The 15,994-nt window shown below is 35.0% G+C and overlaps 2 protein-coding genes across 4 annotated transcripts in view; both read right to left on the bottom strand.

Annotated features, from left to right (window-relative positions):
* The window catches only part of HOXA3 (homeobox A3), a 40,463-nt gene that overhangs the window by 15,827 nt on the left and 8,642 nt on the right, over positions 1–15,994 (bottom strand). Inside the window, exons 1-3 of one of the 3 annotated variants that reach the window (XM_072153727.1) lie at positions 15,337–15,455; positions 9,686–9,796; positions 4,754–4,919 (exon numbers count right to left, since the gene is read on the bottom strand). The gene's annotated coding sequence lies outside the window, so the exon portion shown is untranslated. Of the gene's footprint in view, positions 1–2,237; positions 2,450–4,753; positions 4,920–9,685; positions 9,797–15,336; positions 15,456–15,994 lie in introns of those variants that run through there. The other 2 variants (XM_072153724.1, XM_072153729.1) reach the window with 2 other exon arrangements.
* Positions 5,563–7,318, bottom strand: HOXA4 (homeobox A4). The gene is made up of 2 exons (XM_072153731.1): positions 6,716–7,318; positions 5,563–6,499 (listed from the first exon to the last, which is right to left on the bottom strand). The coding sequence occupies exons 1-2, from the start codon at positions 7,143–7,145 to the stop codon at positions 6,183–6,185; spliced, it is 747 nt and encodes a 248-aa protein (XP_072009832.1). The 5' UTR covers positions 7,146–7,318; the 3' UTR covers positions 5,563–6,182.

Below are 15,994 nucleotides of genomic sequence, written 5' to 3'. Positions count from 1 at the left end.
GATAGATAGATAGATACTAATTAAATAATCCTTTCACAAGCATCTTAATAATTTTAACTATTTATCAGATACTACATCAGGACAAGACTACTAATGTTCTAAGCCTGAGATGTCAGAATGATAATCCCTTCTCCTTCAGCCCTGCAGCCATATCAGGCAGTTTTTTTTTATACTTTTTGTCAGATGAATATACACAACTTTGTACTGAAATGACCTTACAGGCATTTCCATCATTGGAGTAGTGTACTTTTAAAAACTAATTTCATAGTTCACTCCTATCTCATATCCCGATCTCACTCTCATTCTCTCTCACACAGACACAGGCATCTGTCCATCTCTCATCCATCTCACCTATTCATATTTCTGTTCCCCTATCTAGCTCTAGCTCACTTTTTCTAAGTTTCCCTATAGCTGTGTCATCTATCTATAATCTATATGTATTTATCTATTATCATATCTGTTTGTCTATTATTTAAATATATAAATTCTCTTAAAAACTTATTGAAACTTATTGATCTTAGTACAGATACAACATGCATGTATATCTGTGTTTATTCCTTTTTTCCAATAATGATGTACCTATTGATCTATATACTTTCCTCTCATTCCTATGTATATGGAACAAGGTATAAAGATATCACGCTGTATGGCACAAGTAGTAAAAATATGTTTAAAAATGGTAGAAAACTAAAGGAATCAACCCAAAATACAGTTGAAGTCTCAATAAACACCCCTCTTCACAAGTCAAAGTCTTGCTTCCTACACTTTTATCTATTGGTGACACTATATATTAATGAATTTCCTTTAACAAACGAACATATTTCCATCCAGATAATGCCGCATTGTGTCGCAAACACCTTTTTCCCTTCAAGGAAACAGATGAAATGACATTGACAGCTGTCAATCATGTCACTGGAGGTGTGCACTTCTTTTAGCATTCAGAGCCATATCTGCCATAAAACCCATTTAATTGCAATGACACTGCCATTATTCTCTCCCTATGGCTTTCTGCTACCATAATGCCTTAATTTCATACATAAAATGTTCAGATTAATGAGACATGAAGATGGATTGTGAGAGTCGCTAATTCAGTGCTAGGGTGGCCTTCTACTTGTGTAAACCTCTAGTAATGACACTTATATACAGTGCTGTGTGATAATGAAGAGAACATATTCTTACAATATGCTACCAAAAAATGTGGACTCCAACATCAACTCCTATGAAGTATTTTTACTCCCATATGTAAAATAATTCTGTTATTTACTCCCATTCATTCTTTGCTACGCAGATTTGGGTACTTGTACAGAGTTTTTTTTTTTATTGCAGTCACTAGTTGAAGGCAAAAGATGAAGTACTTTTCCCATTTCCTAGCATTGGAAAGCACTCGGAAGCCTTCTGTACTATCCCTTAGCTTATCTTCCGTTGTGCTTACTGTTCACACTACTGTGGGGATTCCCATGTCTAGTTTCCGCTTTACCATAATACCATAAAAGTAAAACACGGAAATTGAACGGATCCGTTTTAAATCCCATTTAAATCAATGTCAATTTAGCATCCGTTATCACCAGTTGTATAGTGATCCGTTACTCTTCCGTTTTTTTGTCACAGAAAAAATGACGGAGCTTGCAGTATAAATAAAACCTGATTCACAATGGATGGTGCCAAATTGACAATAACATTAAATCATTTTTACATTGAAGTCAATGGGGACGGATAGTAAATGTCAGTTTTTACATTTTTTTAGTTGAAAGAAATGGAGTGTGAATTTTAGCATTCTTTATGTCTGCTGTTAAAAATAACGGAACTTTGCAACGGACACCTTGAACGGTCGTGTGAACTATTGTGAATGCACAGCAAAAGTCCACAATATGCTCACAATATACTGACAATTGTCACCCTCCTTTGCACTGTTGCAGCCTGTTAGTCCATCATCTGTTGCTGGAATACAGATCCTAGCAGGCTGCAGTATGATCGGGCTTGCTGGGACCTGTAGTCTCAGAACAAGACCACAGGTATAAGTCTGTATTATTTGCAACCCAGCACTAGTTTCCATGTAATTAGTCATTACACACACAATTCACAACACTTTCCCTTCTTAATCCAAAAGCAAATTTTAGATTAGCACCCAGATTGTCTCCACATTTACACCAACAGATGAGTCCTGCTGACACAATTATAAGACTTTAACTTAAGATCTTATCTGAAGACGAAAACAAAGAGCAAAGTCATAGCCTCACCAATGGGTTATCGGAGAGTCCATGTAATTACACACTGTAGCTCCTTCTAGAAGGTGGAGGCAGCCTCAACTCATCTGAGTGTACTTTCCCTTGAAGATCAATGAGTAGTTGACTATTTGAGTCCTTGTTGTTGATTGCTGGGAATTTCTATCAGATATCCCCAGAATGGAGAAGCTACATGTGAAGTGTAATGTGAGAGCAATGGCTTTATGTGTAGTAAACTGTATGTGTGGGGCGAGTTGCTGGCAATATTTACATACTTGTGCTCAAGTGATCCAGTTATGAAAAGATCTGTGTGGAGAGGCAGGGCGGGGACAGGACAGGATTTACTTACATGGGTTACTGCCATGTACTAAGAGAAACTGAAAGAAGACATCCAGGGATACACATGCACTAACAGAAGGGAACATACTGGAAAATTCATTGGAAGAAGCTATGTAAAAGAAGGGAGGTATAAAAAGAGAAAATATTGTATAAGTCCTGGAATGGAGAGAGGTGGATGTAACCCATTTCAACATGAGAGAAAAAAAGTGAAGGAGACTTGGATAGAGAGGGTGGGGGAAAATATAGGATTGAAATTTAGAGAATGGAGAAGAAATGGAGATATGTAAAAAAAAAGATGATAGGGAGCCATAAAAATGAATCTAAACAGAAGACAGATAGATAGATAGATAGATAGATAGATAGATAGATAGATAGATAGATAGATAGATAGATAGATAGATAAAAACTCTGTAGCTAAATAATAACTAGATAATAGACAGACAGAAAGATAGATGACAGATAGATCGATAGATATATGAGAAAAACACTCTATAGCTAGATATACATGTAATGTAAACATACATAGATACATTATATTAATATCTAGATGATAGGTAGGGATAGATAGATAGATAGATAGATAGATAGGTAGATAGATGGATGGATAGATAGATACTAATTAAATAATCCTTTCATAATAAGATTGATATAGAAGAAAAAATACTCTATAACTAGATATACATGTAATACAAGCATGCATAGATACATGATATTAATATGTAGATTATATAGATAGATAGATAGATAGATAGATAGATAGATAGATAGATAGATAGATAGATAGATTTGAGAACATTAGGAGACCTGGGTAGGGAGAAAAATAGAGAGAAAAATAGAGAACAAGAGAAGAAAATAAAATAGTGAAGGAAATAGATAGGTTTGTAATGAAGAGAAAAAAAAGAGTGAATAAGATACAGGAAATAATAGAAAACAAAAAAAAGGGATGAACATATGAGAGGGATGTATATAGAGATGGGAAGGAGCCCTAATTATAGAATAAAGAAAGAGGAGATATTAAGGCCGACCAGATAGACAGACAGATAGATAGATAGATAGATAGATAGATAGATAGATAGATAGATAGATAGATAGATAGATAGATAGATAGATAGATAGATAGATAGATAGACAGCAAGCCAGGCCTATAATGGAAGATAAAGGGAGGGAATAAAAAATTAAAGAAAAGAAAAGAGGGAGAAAAAAAAATTAGGGAGGAAAGAAGGAGAGAGAACAAAGACAAAGGGATATGATAAAGGGAAGGAGGAGCCCGGGATATTATAAATACACCACTCAGTATAAAGCAAATATTCTATATTTTGTCCTCAAGGCCTGTAAGTCACTCCAGTTGAATAAATCCACATGTTTTCTATCTTGGCATAAGCAATGCTCTGGGATAGCACCTGGCTGCCATATTCCATTGTATCCAGCACCTTTTATTTTAGCACATTAATAATAGTGAGTGAAGCCCTGTCCCAATGTGTGCCATTCAGCTGAAAGAAAGCCAATGAGAGAGCCAGGGCAATAAAACTCTCCCCTAGAGCTACATACAGCCTTTGTCTGCTCTGCTATCTTATTTCTAAACACAATACCAATACAACATCGTTCATTTCAACTTATCTTACAAACTATTTCAAAAGCAAGATGTCAAATCTTAGGAATTTAGATCAATTAGCATCTGGATGCACCAGAGGCAAACCAGTGATCTGGGAAGATAGCCCTATTACTTCAAGGAACCTGGCTAATATTCCTGCCTGCAAATATGTGATGTAGCCAATATCTGCAAACAATATTACTAGTGTTAAGAATATAACATTTGCCCGGTTTGGAGAAAAAAAAGGGTAAAAAAGGGATGGTTCATTTTACAGGGAACTCCACTCTACACTAAAGGTCAAGGGTTTGAGGGTCAGCTTGCATCTTTCAAAAAAAAAAAAAAAAACTCAATAGACAGAAACCGTGTCCTCTGAGTGAACCCTGGTTGCCTTAGCAAAGGGCAGACTATGTGACAGGCCAAAGAACAAACAATAAATGGAAGGGTTAAAAGGCTAGGGATGAAAAAATAATTATATATATATATATATATATATATATATATATATATATATATATATATATCACAGCAATAATAATAGCACGCACTATTTAAGTGTACAATGTATAAAAATCCCTATACAGAACATCCTACACATAGGTACCTCATAGGGATGAAACTGTGCGGATCTATCCAGCCTCCAATCTCATAAGGAATATGTTTAATACGTTGATAAAATTTCCATCCATCAGAAATGGCTCCATTTTCCATAGAAATGCCATGGCTTCTGCTTGGATTTACTTTTCCAACATGTAATCCTTTAGGGAAGTCTGGTGAGGTACAAATAAGGTCATTATAAAGTCAGCATTTTATAGTATTCATCAAAAAGTTATATTCATTTGGGGAAAATTATAATAATATTATTATTACTAGTAGTAATTAATGCAGAAATAAAGGTTTAGCTGGCATGCAATTGATATAATTTTGGGGTCTTACCATGTGAGTGCCTAAGATTTGCATTGTACAGTAATATATATATATATATATATATATATATATATATATATATATATATATATATATATATATATATATATATATATATAAACAATATTAGTTTGTTCAGTATTTCCACATAAAGACATAAAGCAATCTCTGACTTTTTTTTTTTTTTTTTCAGATTGTCCCTACATTATATGAAATATGAAATTACGTTGTCTAGGATGAAAAAAAAAAAGGAAAAAATGCCTCCATTTGCTACGTTTATAGACACATGCACACATACATACATACGTACATACATGGAACTCCACATTCATAGATGCATAGTGACCCAAGCTATTCTTCTACTATACAACCTTCTCTGTTACATTACAAGCATTTCCCTTATATCACCAGCTGTTGACTCTTTTAGGATTGCTGATCCAGCATGCATCACCCATAGGTTCAATACTAAACAGGTTTAGAAACGTCTGTTTTTTAAATCTTTAATTGTTGACAGAATTTTCTTGGCTCTTAGCACCACAATATTACAGCACAAAGACCACAACATGTACCACCACTGTGTCTACAATGTATTCCATCAAAGGCCTTCTACATACAGGGGAAGTGTCACACATACATTGACCTAAGCAAGGGAACAGTTACTTTGTGTCTACAGAAATGCTACTATTTACAAAACCAGTCATTTCTTCTTCAAGAAGCCATTAAATAAATCCTTAAAAATGTTTGCTTTGTTTTCGTTTCTTAAATACTCACAGCTATATGTATATGTGTCATATCTCAGTCCATACCTTTATCACATACAATCACATAAATGCATCTGTGATGTATGTGGCTTGTATACAAAATATTTTTTTTCTACACTGATCTAGAAGTAAATATTCATATACACATATACACCCTTAGTTTTTTTTATACGTATACAGTCAAGTACATAAATAAGACAAGAAAAAAAGTCTCCATCGATTTTCCTTGGTTATAGGAACAATTGTCCTGAAGGACTTTGTATCCAACAATATCAAGGAGCTTTTTTTTTCCTTCCATAGTCATTTGGTCCAAATGATTCCCAGCAATTGGATCAATGCAATTCCTTATAATAATGGGGTGCTGGACCCCTCTGTGTGCTGCTGGTGGCCCTGTACTTTGGACTGTTGGCTTGAGGCTGGTGGGTTTGCAGATCGCATCTTAGTGTTGGGCAATTTGTGATCTTTCTTCCACTTCATCCTCCTGTTTTGGAACCAGATCTTGACCTGACGTTCAGATAGGCACAAGGTATGGGCAATCTCTATCCTCCGGCGTCTAGTAAGGTAACGATTAAAGTGAAACTCCTTCTCCAGCTCTAGGACTTGCTGTCTGGTGTAGGCAGTTCGAGACCTTTTGGGTTCCCCGCCAGTGTAATTTGGGTTAACTGAGCAGATAGAAGAGAAAAGCAAGGGGACATAATCATTAGATAATGACTGTCCAGGTAGGGAAAAGGACAACAAATCCCAGGTTACTGACAATATATTGTGCCTTATGGGCCAAAATCAATTACATCTGGAATTACCTCCCAAATAGATCCCCTCCATCTAGTGAGCATCCAAAAGGGATGGTGTCCCCATGCCAATGACACATTGCCACTTACCTGTGTTGACGTGTATCTTCTTCATCCAGGGGTAGACCACTGGCTCCTTGCTGCATTTGAGGGCAGCTGCAGCACTCTTGTCTGGATGGAGGCTGTCACTGGACACTCCTAGAGGCTCACAGTGCTGTGGAGGTGCTGGAGGCTGCCTGAGGACGTGGCTTTGGAGAAGTTGTGGAGGCTGAGAGTGGCTTTTGGCAGGGATCCCCTCCTCATGGCTGGCGGAGAGGTGGCTGTATCCATAGTTGGATTCAGGGTAGCTGCTCGGACCTTGGTAGATAGTCTCAGGGGCAGCCTCGAAGCCCGGCTCCCTCGGCCGCTCGTAGTATTCAGGAGACTGGTTGTGCAAGTAGTTGTTTTGGGCATACTCCTCGCAGGGTGGGAATTTCGGCTCGATGTAGTTGGAGTTTATCAAAAACGAACTCATGGCCATTAATTTGTGCAAGTGCAACAAAAAAATACTAATTTTTCTCGCGTTGTCGTTTTTCTGTTCTGCACAAAACCCTCCTACTCCCTGTCAAGTGTGCAAAGTTACACACCCATGTGACCAGGCCAGCCAATGGGTGCAATGCTCTGCACCCCGGATAAGGAAACACCAGGATGATAAATGCTCTGCAAGTCACCCCTTATAGACTTCACTGCAGCTGGAACATCATCAGACTAAAATCCCTGCCACAGATCCAGAGGACAACACCAGGGATCAATACTAATCACACTCATGTTACACTACAAGCCAGAGTCATAGCAACACATGCACTCAGAGTAGTCATGATGGCTATGCTGCTGTCCTGGAGGAGGCTGCTCTGCTCTGCTGTATGTAATCCTATGTATCTAACAACTAATCGTCACAGGGACAAATGCACTAATATTAGGACTGATCCTGGAATATGCTCCTGTACTGTCTGTTCTGTATGTTCTATATGACTACTCTACATACTATAACACAATATATAATGTAGTAATATAAGGACTGATCCTAGAGGAGGCTCCTATACTGTATGTTATATGTGACTAATCTACATACTATAACACAACATATAATGTAGTTATATAAGGACGTATGTCATATGTGACTAATCTACATACTATAACACAACATATGATGTAGTTATATAAGGACTGATCCTGGAGGAGGCTCCTATACCGTATGTTATATGTGACTAATGTACATACTATAACACAACATACAATGTAGTAATATAAGGACTGATTCTGGAGGAGGCTCCTATACTATATGTTATATGTAACTAATTAACATACTATAACACAACATATAATGTAGTAATATAAGGACTGATTCTGGAGGAGGCTCCTATACTATATGTTATATGTGACTAATCTACATACCATATCACAACACATAATGTAGTAATATAAGGACTGATGTTGGAGGAGGCTCCTATACTGTATGCTATATGTGACTAACCTACATACTATAACATACTATGACTGATACTGGAGGAGGCTTTTTTAATGTATGTTCTATGGGACTAATCTTCACAGTACAATATATAATGTGGTAATATTAGTACTGATCCTGGAGGTTGTATAAGGACTGATCCTGTGTGGTCACCTATCAGGACTAATCTACATACTATGAGACCACAACATCACAACATATCATGCAATATGCTCTTCTATGATTCCACTACTAAGTATGATTGTATCCTACAGAAGGCTTCTTCATTATAATGCTGTATGTAATCCTATGTATGTAACTACTATTCCTCAGACTATACTAGGAGGAACATATGCACTAATATTAGTGATTACTGCAAGTTGTACGTGTGGTCACCTATCAGTAATAATCTTCATACTATGACACCACAACACATAATGCAGTCATATTAGAAGCCCCCTCCTATGACTCCAGTATAGAAAGCTGTTGTACATTATAATACTGTATGTAAGGTTATATTTGTAGTACTGTGATACTAATGTAATACTTGGAGCCTCTGCTGTTAATACTAGAACACATACAGAACTGCTGCACTCTGTGGTCGATAGGACTTGTTATTATGTAGCTATATAGATATTAATGTCATGTATGGTATTTTTTTTTTATAAGTATATAACCTAAGCTATGTCTAAACATCAACTATATCAAGTTATTGCTGTGTATGGAAGAATATATTGGGTCTATATAACCATCACTATAGATTACTACTAGTAAAGCAGGGAAGAGTCAAGCCTCAATAGCAAATTTATTTTTATTATTATTTTTTTCAATGCCTTATAACTGGCCTTTATGTATTTTATGTCACCTATTTATTAAGCGAATATACAGAGGTAATATACAAAATCCATGTGAAATACACAACATAGTTCACCCTGCACTGTATCAGACATTACATGTAGCAGAGGCAGTACAATATATACTGTTCTGATAACCCAGGGGGCAACTGCAGGCAGAGGATCTAACACAGGGGATCTAAACCATATTTATTGTGTAAGGATGAATCCTGCATTCGGATACATACTGGTAAATAGAAATACATGTTTTATCTAAAATAGCACCTCCTAACCTGAGAACATTAGTCTTGTCTGAGCCATGAAAGTGTTATATCTGGATTTATCCCTAAAGAAGACGAGTATGGCAGATGCCTTCCACATGTTGCTAAAGAGAGAATCTGGGAGTCAGTATATAGGGATATTCTATAGGACCAGGTTGTGGACATCAGTGCATTATAAATACTGAATTATTAATAGGTCTGACAGTATACTCGTATGGGTTATGGTAAAGGGACTAGGAGTCAGTGAAGTGTAGTTGTATGACCACAAATTATGTAGCAGACCCTTCCTAGATGGATAATAGATACATACAGACATAGATCGATCATGTATATTTACCTGTAATACATGGCTATTTTCCAAACGTTTACATAATTGTATGGATAATGTATATATGTATTTATATCACAGCTATACAGTGCATTTTGTCTTTCAGAAAACAGAAAAAAAAGAGGCATTTACCTTGTTATATGAAGCATAAACACAGCAGATGGTGAACTTTCATTCATTTGCATTCTGCAGAGGGACAGGGAGCAGACTTGTAGAAATCGTTCATTTTCGGCATACACTGGTCTAACACACAGAAAATAAAACATGTATGTGAGATCTGTGTCGAGGCACAATACAACATTAATTATTAAAAATGAATTGAACACATTTTTTTTCTAAATATCTATTTATCTCTATATGTTCTTTCTTTCTTCTATCAATCGATTAGTAATAAACTACTGAGTACAATTTGTTGAATTTTGATTTTTTTTTTTGTTTATTAATTAACATTTTCACCAAAAGTGTTTCCATATAAATATGTTTACATATAAATCAATGTAGAATGATGTTACTATGACCTGTACTATCCAGATCATTGATCTGTTTGTCCTGGACAAGATTGTGACGATCATGGGAGTGACTGCAGCGCCAGATTTTTCTCTCTGTAGTTGGTACATATCGAAAACATTGTACAGATAAATTCTCCTTTAATGTGGGTGCAAAATGCTTGCAAGTGGCTATGTAAATTTCCAAAGGCCTGTTAGTTGTCTTTGAGGTTTTGTTATCATTAAGAATTGAGCCAAGACCACCAGGCGTTATCTCACTAGAAGACATTTAAACATTTTCCTGCAAGATTTATGGTTATCTCACCCTGCCATAAACAAGCAGATCTGCTCTGCTCACAACACTGGGGTCTTCTTCTGCTAGAAGGCACAACATCGCTGTTGTCGATATTTCCATCAATTACTACTAATAATAGTAGCAATAATCGCTACTATTACCAACAAGACTTCATCATGAGTGGAGATAAATGTTTATATTATTATTTATTTTCCTCTGATCAATGTTGTGTAAATAAAAAATATATATATATATATATATATATATATATATATATATATATATATATATATATATATATATTTTTTTTTTTTTTTTTATTGGATTTTTTCAGTTATTTTTGTTGTGTTTCTTTCGATATAATGTTTGTCCCTTTCTTCTGTTGGGTGTTGGTTTCAGAGTGACCGAGAAGTGACACTGAGCGCATTTGGTTTGGTATTAATCTTCCCCATTGACAGTCTTTGTTAAATAAGGAGCCTTGCAGTTCACCAGGCGACATTTTCATATTTGTTAGACTCACTGACCTGAGGTTCACCTCGGCCTTGGACTTAGCTTTTCTAAAAGGTCCAGCAAGTGTCTTTAAGACAGCAGGGAGTTTCTAGCAGGTCACTTCTTGTGACAGAAAATGAAGAATAAATTAGGGAAAAGTACACATTACAGAGGTTATGAAATGCATCACTCTTGTTGATTGGGGTTCTGAGGAAGCCCCCCCTGACCTCAGGGAAGGAGGCTTTGGGTAGGGGCCACATCACCACCAGGGTTTGTCAAAGTTTTTTTGCTTATGTTATTATTTGCTATATTGACTAAACCTGTGCTTGTTCCTTAATCTCGGAGAAACATAGGAGAAATTAACTATAACCAATAAGCAATCATGACGGAAAAGGAAAATCCTGTCCTAATTTACCAAATCTGGAAACATTTAAATTGTGATTAATGATTGGTCAGGAAGTTGGTAACAACCTCACATCAACTATACAAAAACAGCCAGGAAATAAGAAATCTTCCGATACTGCACATAGGGAAGTATCTTTAGAAGGTAGAAATAATCTCCCAGATAAATGTATAAAAAAATAAAAAAAATAAATAAATTAAAGTATTTCACTAAAAATCGTGATTTATTTCTTTTACAATACCAACAAAAACTTGATTGTATTATACAAGAGGCGAGTGTGATTCTAATCTGAACATTTATTACATCCTTAAGTTCAAGTATACATTTCTATCAAGCATTTTTACACTTCCCTCAGAACTCAAATGGAAAATACTTTTTATTATTATTATTATTATTATTATTATTATTATTATTATTATTATTATGCTATTCCATGAAAAATCTAATAGCAACTTTTGAAAAACGCACACACAGTAGAGTAGAAAGATAATAGATAAAATATATGAAATATTCCGACATATCAGCTTTCAAAAAAATATAGCAGATTTTGTATATTATAGAATAATGTATTATTATTATTATTATTAATATTATTATCATCATCATCATTATTATATTAAATTAATGTATTGTACAGGTATATTTAAAAAAAGCCTAGTCTTCCATATAGCATGCTTTTGAGATAAACTCATACATTTTGTATTAATGTATCAACAATAACAATAATAATAATAATAATAATAATAATAATAATAATAATAATAATTAGCAATATTAGCAGTAGTAGTATATATGGCCAACCTTTATTGGCCATATATAAAACTACTATTATATTTTGGTTTCTTAATAAGTTCAATAATCATATTAATTTTTAAATGTTTGGAGATCATTTTACTTTTTTTCTTGAAATTAAAAATTTGACTTTATTTTACTGAATACAGCAAGTTTCCACCATTTCCACTTTGTTTGTTATACCTGCTCCATATGGAACATCTTCATTGAGACTATAATGTGGATGGTTCTAGATGAAATACAGCTCGTACCGCTGAAAGGAATCATTTTTCTATCCTTGCATTGGTAATTAGGGTCATTTAGGCGCTAGGGTTCAACAGGAGTCCAGTCTATGATGCTCGGGGAACTCAAAACACTTTTTATCTTTTGTGCTGATGGGCAGAATGTCCACTATATAACATTGACATCCAACTTTGTCTGGATGGATGATGACTTAGAGCAGTCCAAAGCCTCAACTTTTGACCTCCAACTTTTTGACCTATGATTCTCCCTCCCTGTACAGCATGTATGCACAGGCTCATGGGATCATGCATCCATATACACAAACACCACACACAGAAACATACTTTTTCCTATACAAATACGCCCAAATAATATTTTTTTGTAATATATTTAACACTTTCAAGATCAATGTTTAAGTACTTATAACGTATAGAAAGCCATCAAAATCCAATGATAATGGAACTGCCCATGAATTCTATTACAATTCTTCAAGTGATTGCTGATCCTGCTTGCAAATTAAGGTTTCATTGCTGATTACTTTATGTTCTCTTTCTCTCTCTTAGAGTTCTTATAAGAAAAAAGTATGAAGGAGAATGGGAAAAAAAAGCTTGCCTAGCATAGTGTTGTCGGTGAACTTGGTCTGAAGCGAGCTCTGCTGGTGATACTAAGCTTTGCAGATTTATCTTTCTCTGCATTTACTTAACCTGGCAGTGAACTGAGGGAGCTGTGATTTGTTAAGCTCTGACAGTCTTCACCTTAAGCGAGGGCTGCTCCACAGAATTGCAATTGTTTGAACAGCAACGTTGAGTAAATATTATTTTCAATGGAAGAAATTGTTGAAAAGTTATACCTAAGCAAATTATAGTGGAAAATTATAGTGGGGAATTTAATTGGAAATTTTAGAATAAAAATATGTATCATTACAATCATAAGAGGAAGAACAAAACTTGTACTGTTACTAAAATATCACCTGCAGTAAGAGAAAACAATCATAAAACTCACTCAACTCTACTGCAATATAGGTCTCATATATAAATATATATATATATATATATATATATATATATATATATATATATATATATATGGTTGAATGGATAGATAGATAGACAGATAGATAGATAGATAGATAGATAGATAGATAGATAGATAGATAGATAGATAGATAGATAGATAGATAGATAGATGACACCAATGATTTATCTACCTTTATGTGTATAAAGTAGCTCCAGTTGTTGACCCCAGCCTGGGAAGGTACTTGATAGCTCACCATATTTTTGCATTATCTTTGTTTTTACATCGCTGGTTAATATGCCAAAACCCCCAAACATTGGGAATAGATAAAGAAGGTGTACGGTAATAAAAAATGTTAAAATATTGTATAATGTAACTGAATGCATCGCAAATTGGCCATCAATCAAGACTAAATGTTTATTGTAAACTAATTGTAGAATGATTAAATGACATTCATGCAGATACTATGAACGTTTTATGCAATCATTGTAAAATTAGTTAAAAGAGTGTAGTACGATTTGCAGCTTCTACAAAATAAAAGACCACACCTTATTCGGTGAAATGTCAAAAGAACATTTTATATTAGTAAATAGAATGGTAAAAAAGATAACATGGGTAAACTGAATACATGGGTGGATGGGAGATAGATAGATAGATAGATAGATAGATAGATAGATAGATAGATAGATAGATAGATAGATAGATAGATAGATAGATAGATACGGATGATGGGTCATAATGATAAAAATAGATGAAATCATAGATAAAGCATAAGTAGAAAGTACATACCCACTTGTAGATGGGCATGCTGTTTGCTACATATATGATAGATTTCAGGTGGACTGATGGAAGGATAAATGTATGTATAAATAGATAGAAGACAGTTGATAGATAAATAGATAAATAAATTATATGAAACTAAACATTTACAAAACACACAATCAATAAATAGACTGCATAAAGGCAAAAAGAAGAAGAAATAAAGAGAAAAAATACACATTCCTATTGTTTTGCTTTCGAACAGTAGACAGATAGAAGCATTAGAGAATAGATAAAAAGATAGATGCATCTTTACACTTCCCTAAATCCTTATTTTCCCTACTCAATAATTAATCTAATGTATCAAAAGTTTGTGTTCTTTTGCCTTTAAAAATAAAAGAAACCCCCAGAGAAATCCTCTTTTTGTCACTTATATTGGGGTCATATTTTATGCTAATGTAGATGTTCAAGAAAACCAGAAAACAATAACAAAACGGAAGGAAAGCAGTGACCAAATGTTCCTAGTGTCAGCCATAAAACTTTATGACTTGTTTGAACTTTAGCCCAGGGATCACCCCAAAAGAAATAAGATACAAACCATCGGTTCCCATCACAACTGATCTACCAACAAGTGAACAGGTTACCTGCAGGCTGGAGATGGATTTGGGGGTTGTGTGCATCTGGATTTCACATCCCAAACACATTTCCTTGTGGATCTACTAAATAAAGGCAAAGTTTTCATCTCTGCGTCTCAAAGTGTAATGTTAAATCCTCTGCTAAACTTCCTTCTGGGCTGGTGACAGAGCAGTGTGAAGACACTATGGACACTAAAGTAAGTATGTGAAGTAAACACACAGCTGGGGCCTATCCAGATTCTTCCCCAGAAACATCACATATATCTTCAGGGGGGAATTTCACTTTCTCTCTCTGCTTCCTTTGATATTGGCCACTTTTGCTTTAGGACAGATAAGGAATTGGGTGAAGTGAATAGTGTTTATTATAAGGTAAGTACCAGCCTTGTACAGTGACAGATAGTACCTGAGTAGTGAATGGCAGCTCCCTGACGCTTTAAATGGTCTTTAGAGACTTTTGGATTATTTATAAAAACTCAGAATCTAATCAGATGTTTTAATAGTGTTTTTTTTTCTCCTTAAAATTAACTGGTCAATATAACATGAATAAGAAATATTAAGTGTGGATAATAGTTTGGAGTATAACATGGTTGATCATGGTTGGAGACACGATTTAAGTTACACACACACACAATATAATCATGGCTTAACATAGAAGAATTTTACATATCAAAAGTTTATGTAAAACTCACCTTAAATTGTTACATTAGAAGATACCAGGATGTGATGTTCAGAGCTGGGGAAATCTGCCATGAACTAGGTGTAGCCTGCACCCTAATGTGTCCTGCTAGAAGCCAAGTGATGTCCAGCATGAGTGAGATTATATGATATGTGGTATATAATGTTGGACGTCTACTCCCCAAAACCATAAAACTTACTTTAATAGCCCCACGTGACATTTTATAGCCAGTGAGCCTATCTGTCTGTGCTATGGAGGATTTTACGATCTAATTCATAGACAAAACCCTATTCATTTGGCAACCAAATGTCACATAGCCGGAACTAGGGCTTATAAAGTTTACTGTTATATAACTTAGGGGAGACAAGAATGTAAGCACTTAGCAAAGAGAAGCTCTTGTCATTTCCATTACAGGCTGAGAGGAGTTACAGTCAAGCTCAGGTGAGGTAAGTCAAGCCTGGAAGGTTTGGGGGAACTTATAGGAACCCTTGTAGAAATAGAGTCCTGACTTCTTTTATGTAAGATTATAAGAAAACAGTATATACAGAGTATGATGTGGACTTTAGCCACAATAATTGACCTTTAAACATTATACTCTATCTGCAACATTTCTGTTACAATTTAACTGAATTCATTAATTATCCTAAATTTCTAATCCATGCCCAATATCA

This window comes from Engystomops pustulosus, chromosome 5 (genome assembly GCF_040894005.1).
Source record: "Engystomops pustulosus chromosome 5, aEngPut4.maternal, whole genome shotgun sequence".
NCBI lineage: Eukaryota > Metazoa > Chordata > Amphibia > Anura > Leptodactylidae > Engystomops > Engystomops pustulosus.
The sequence above is the reverse complement of the archived record's forward strand: the minus strand, read 5'-3'. Positions and strand labels throughout refer to the sequence as shown.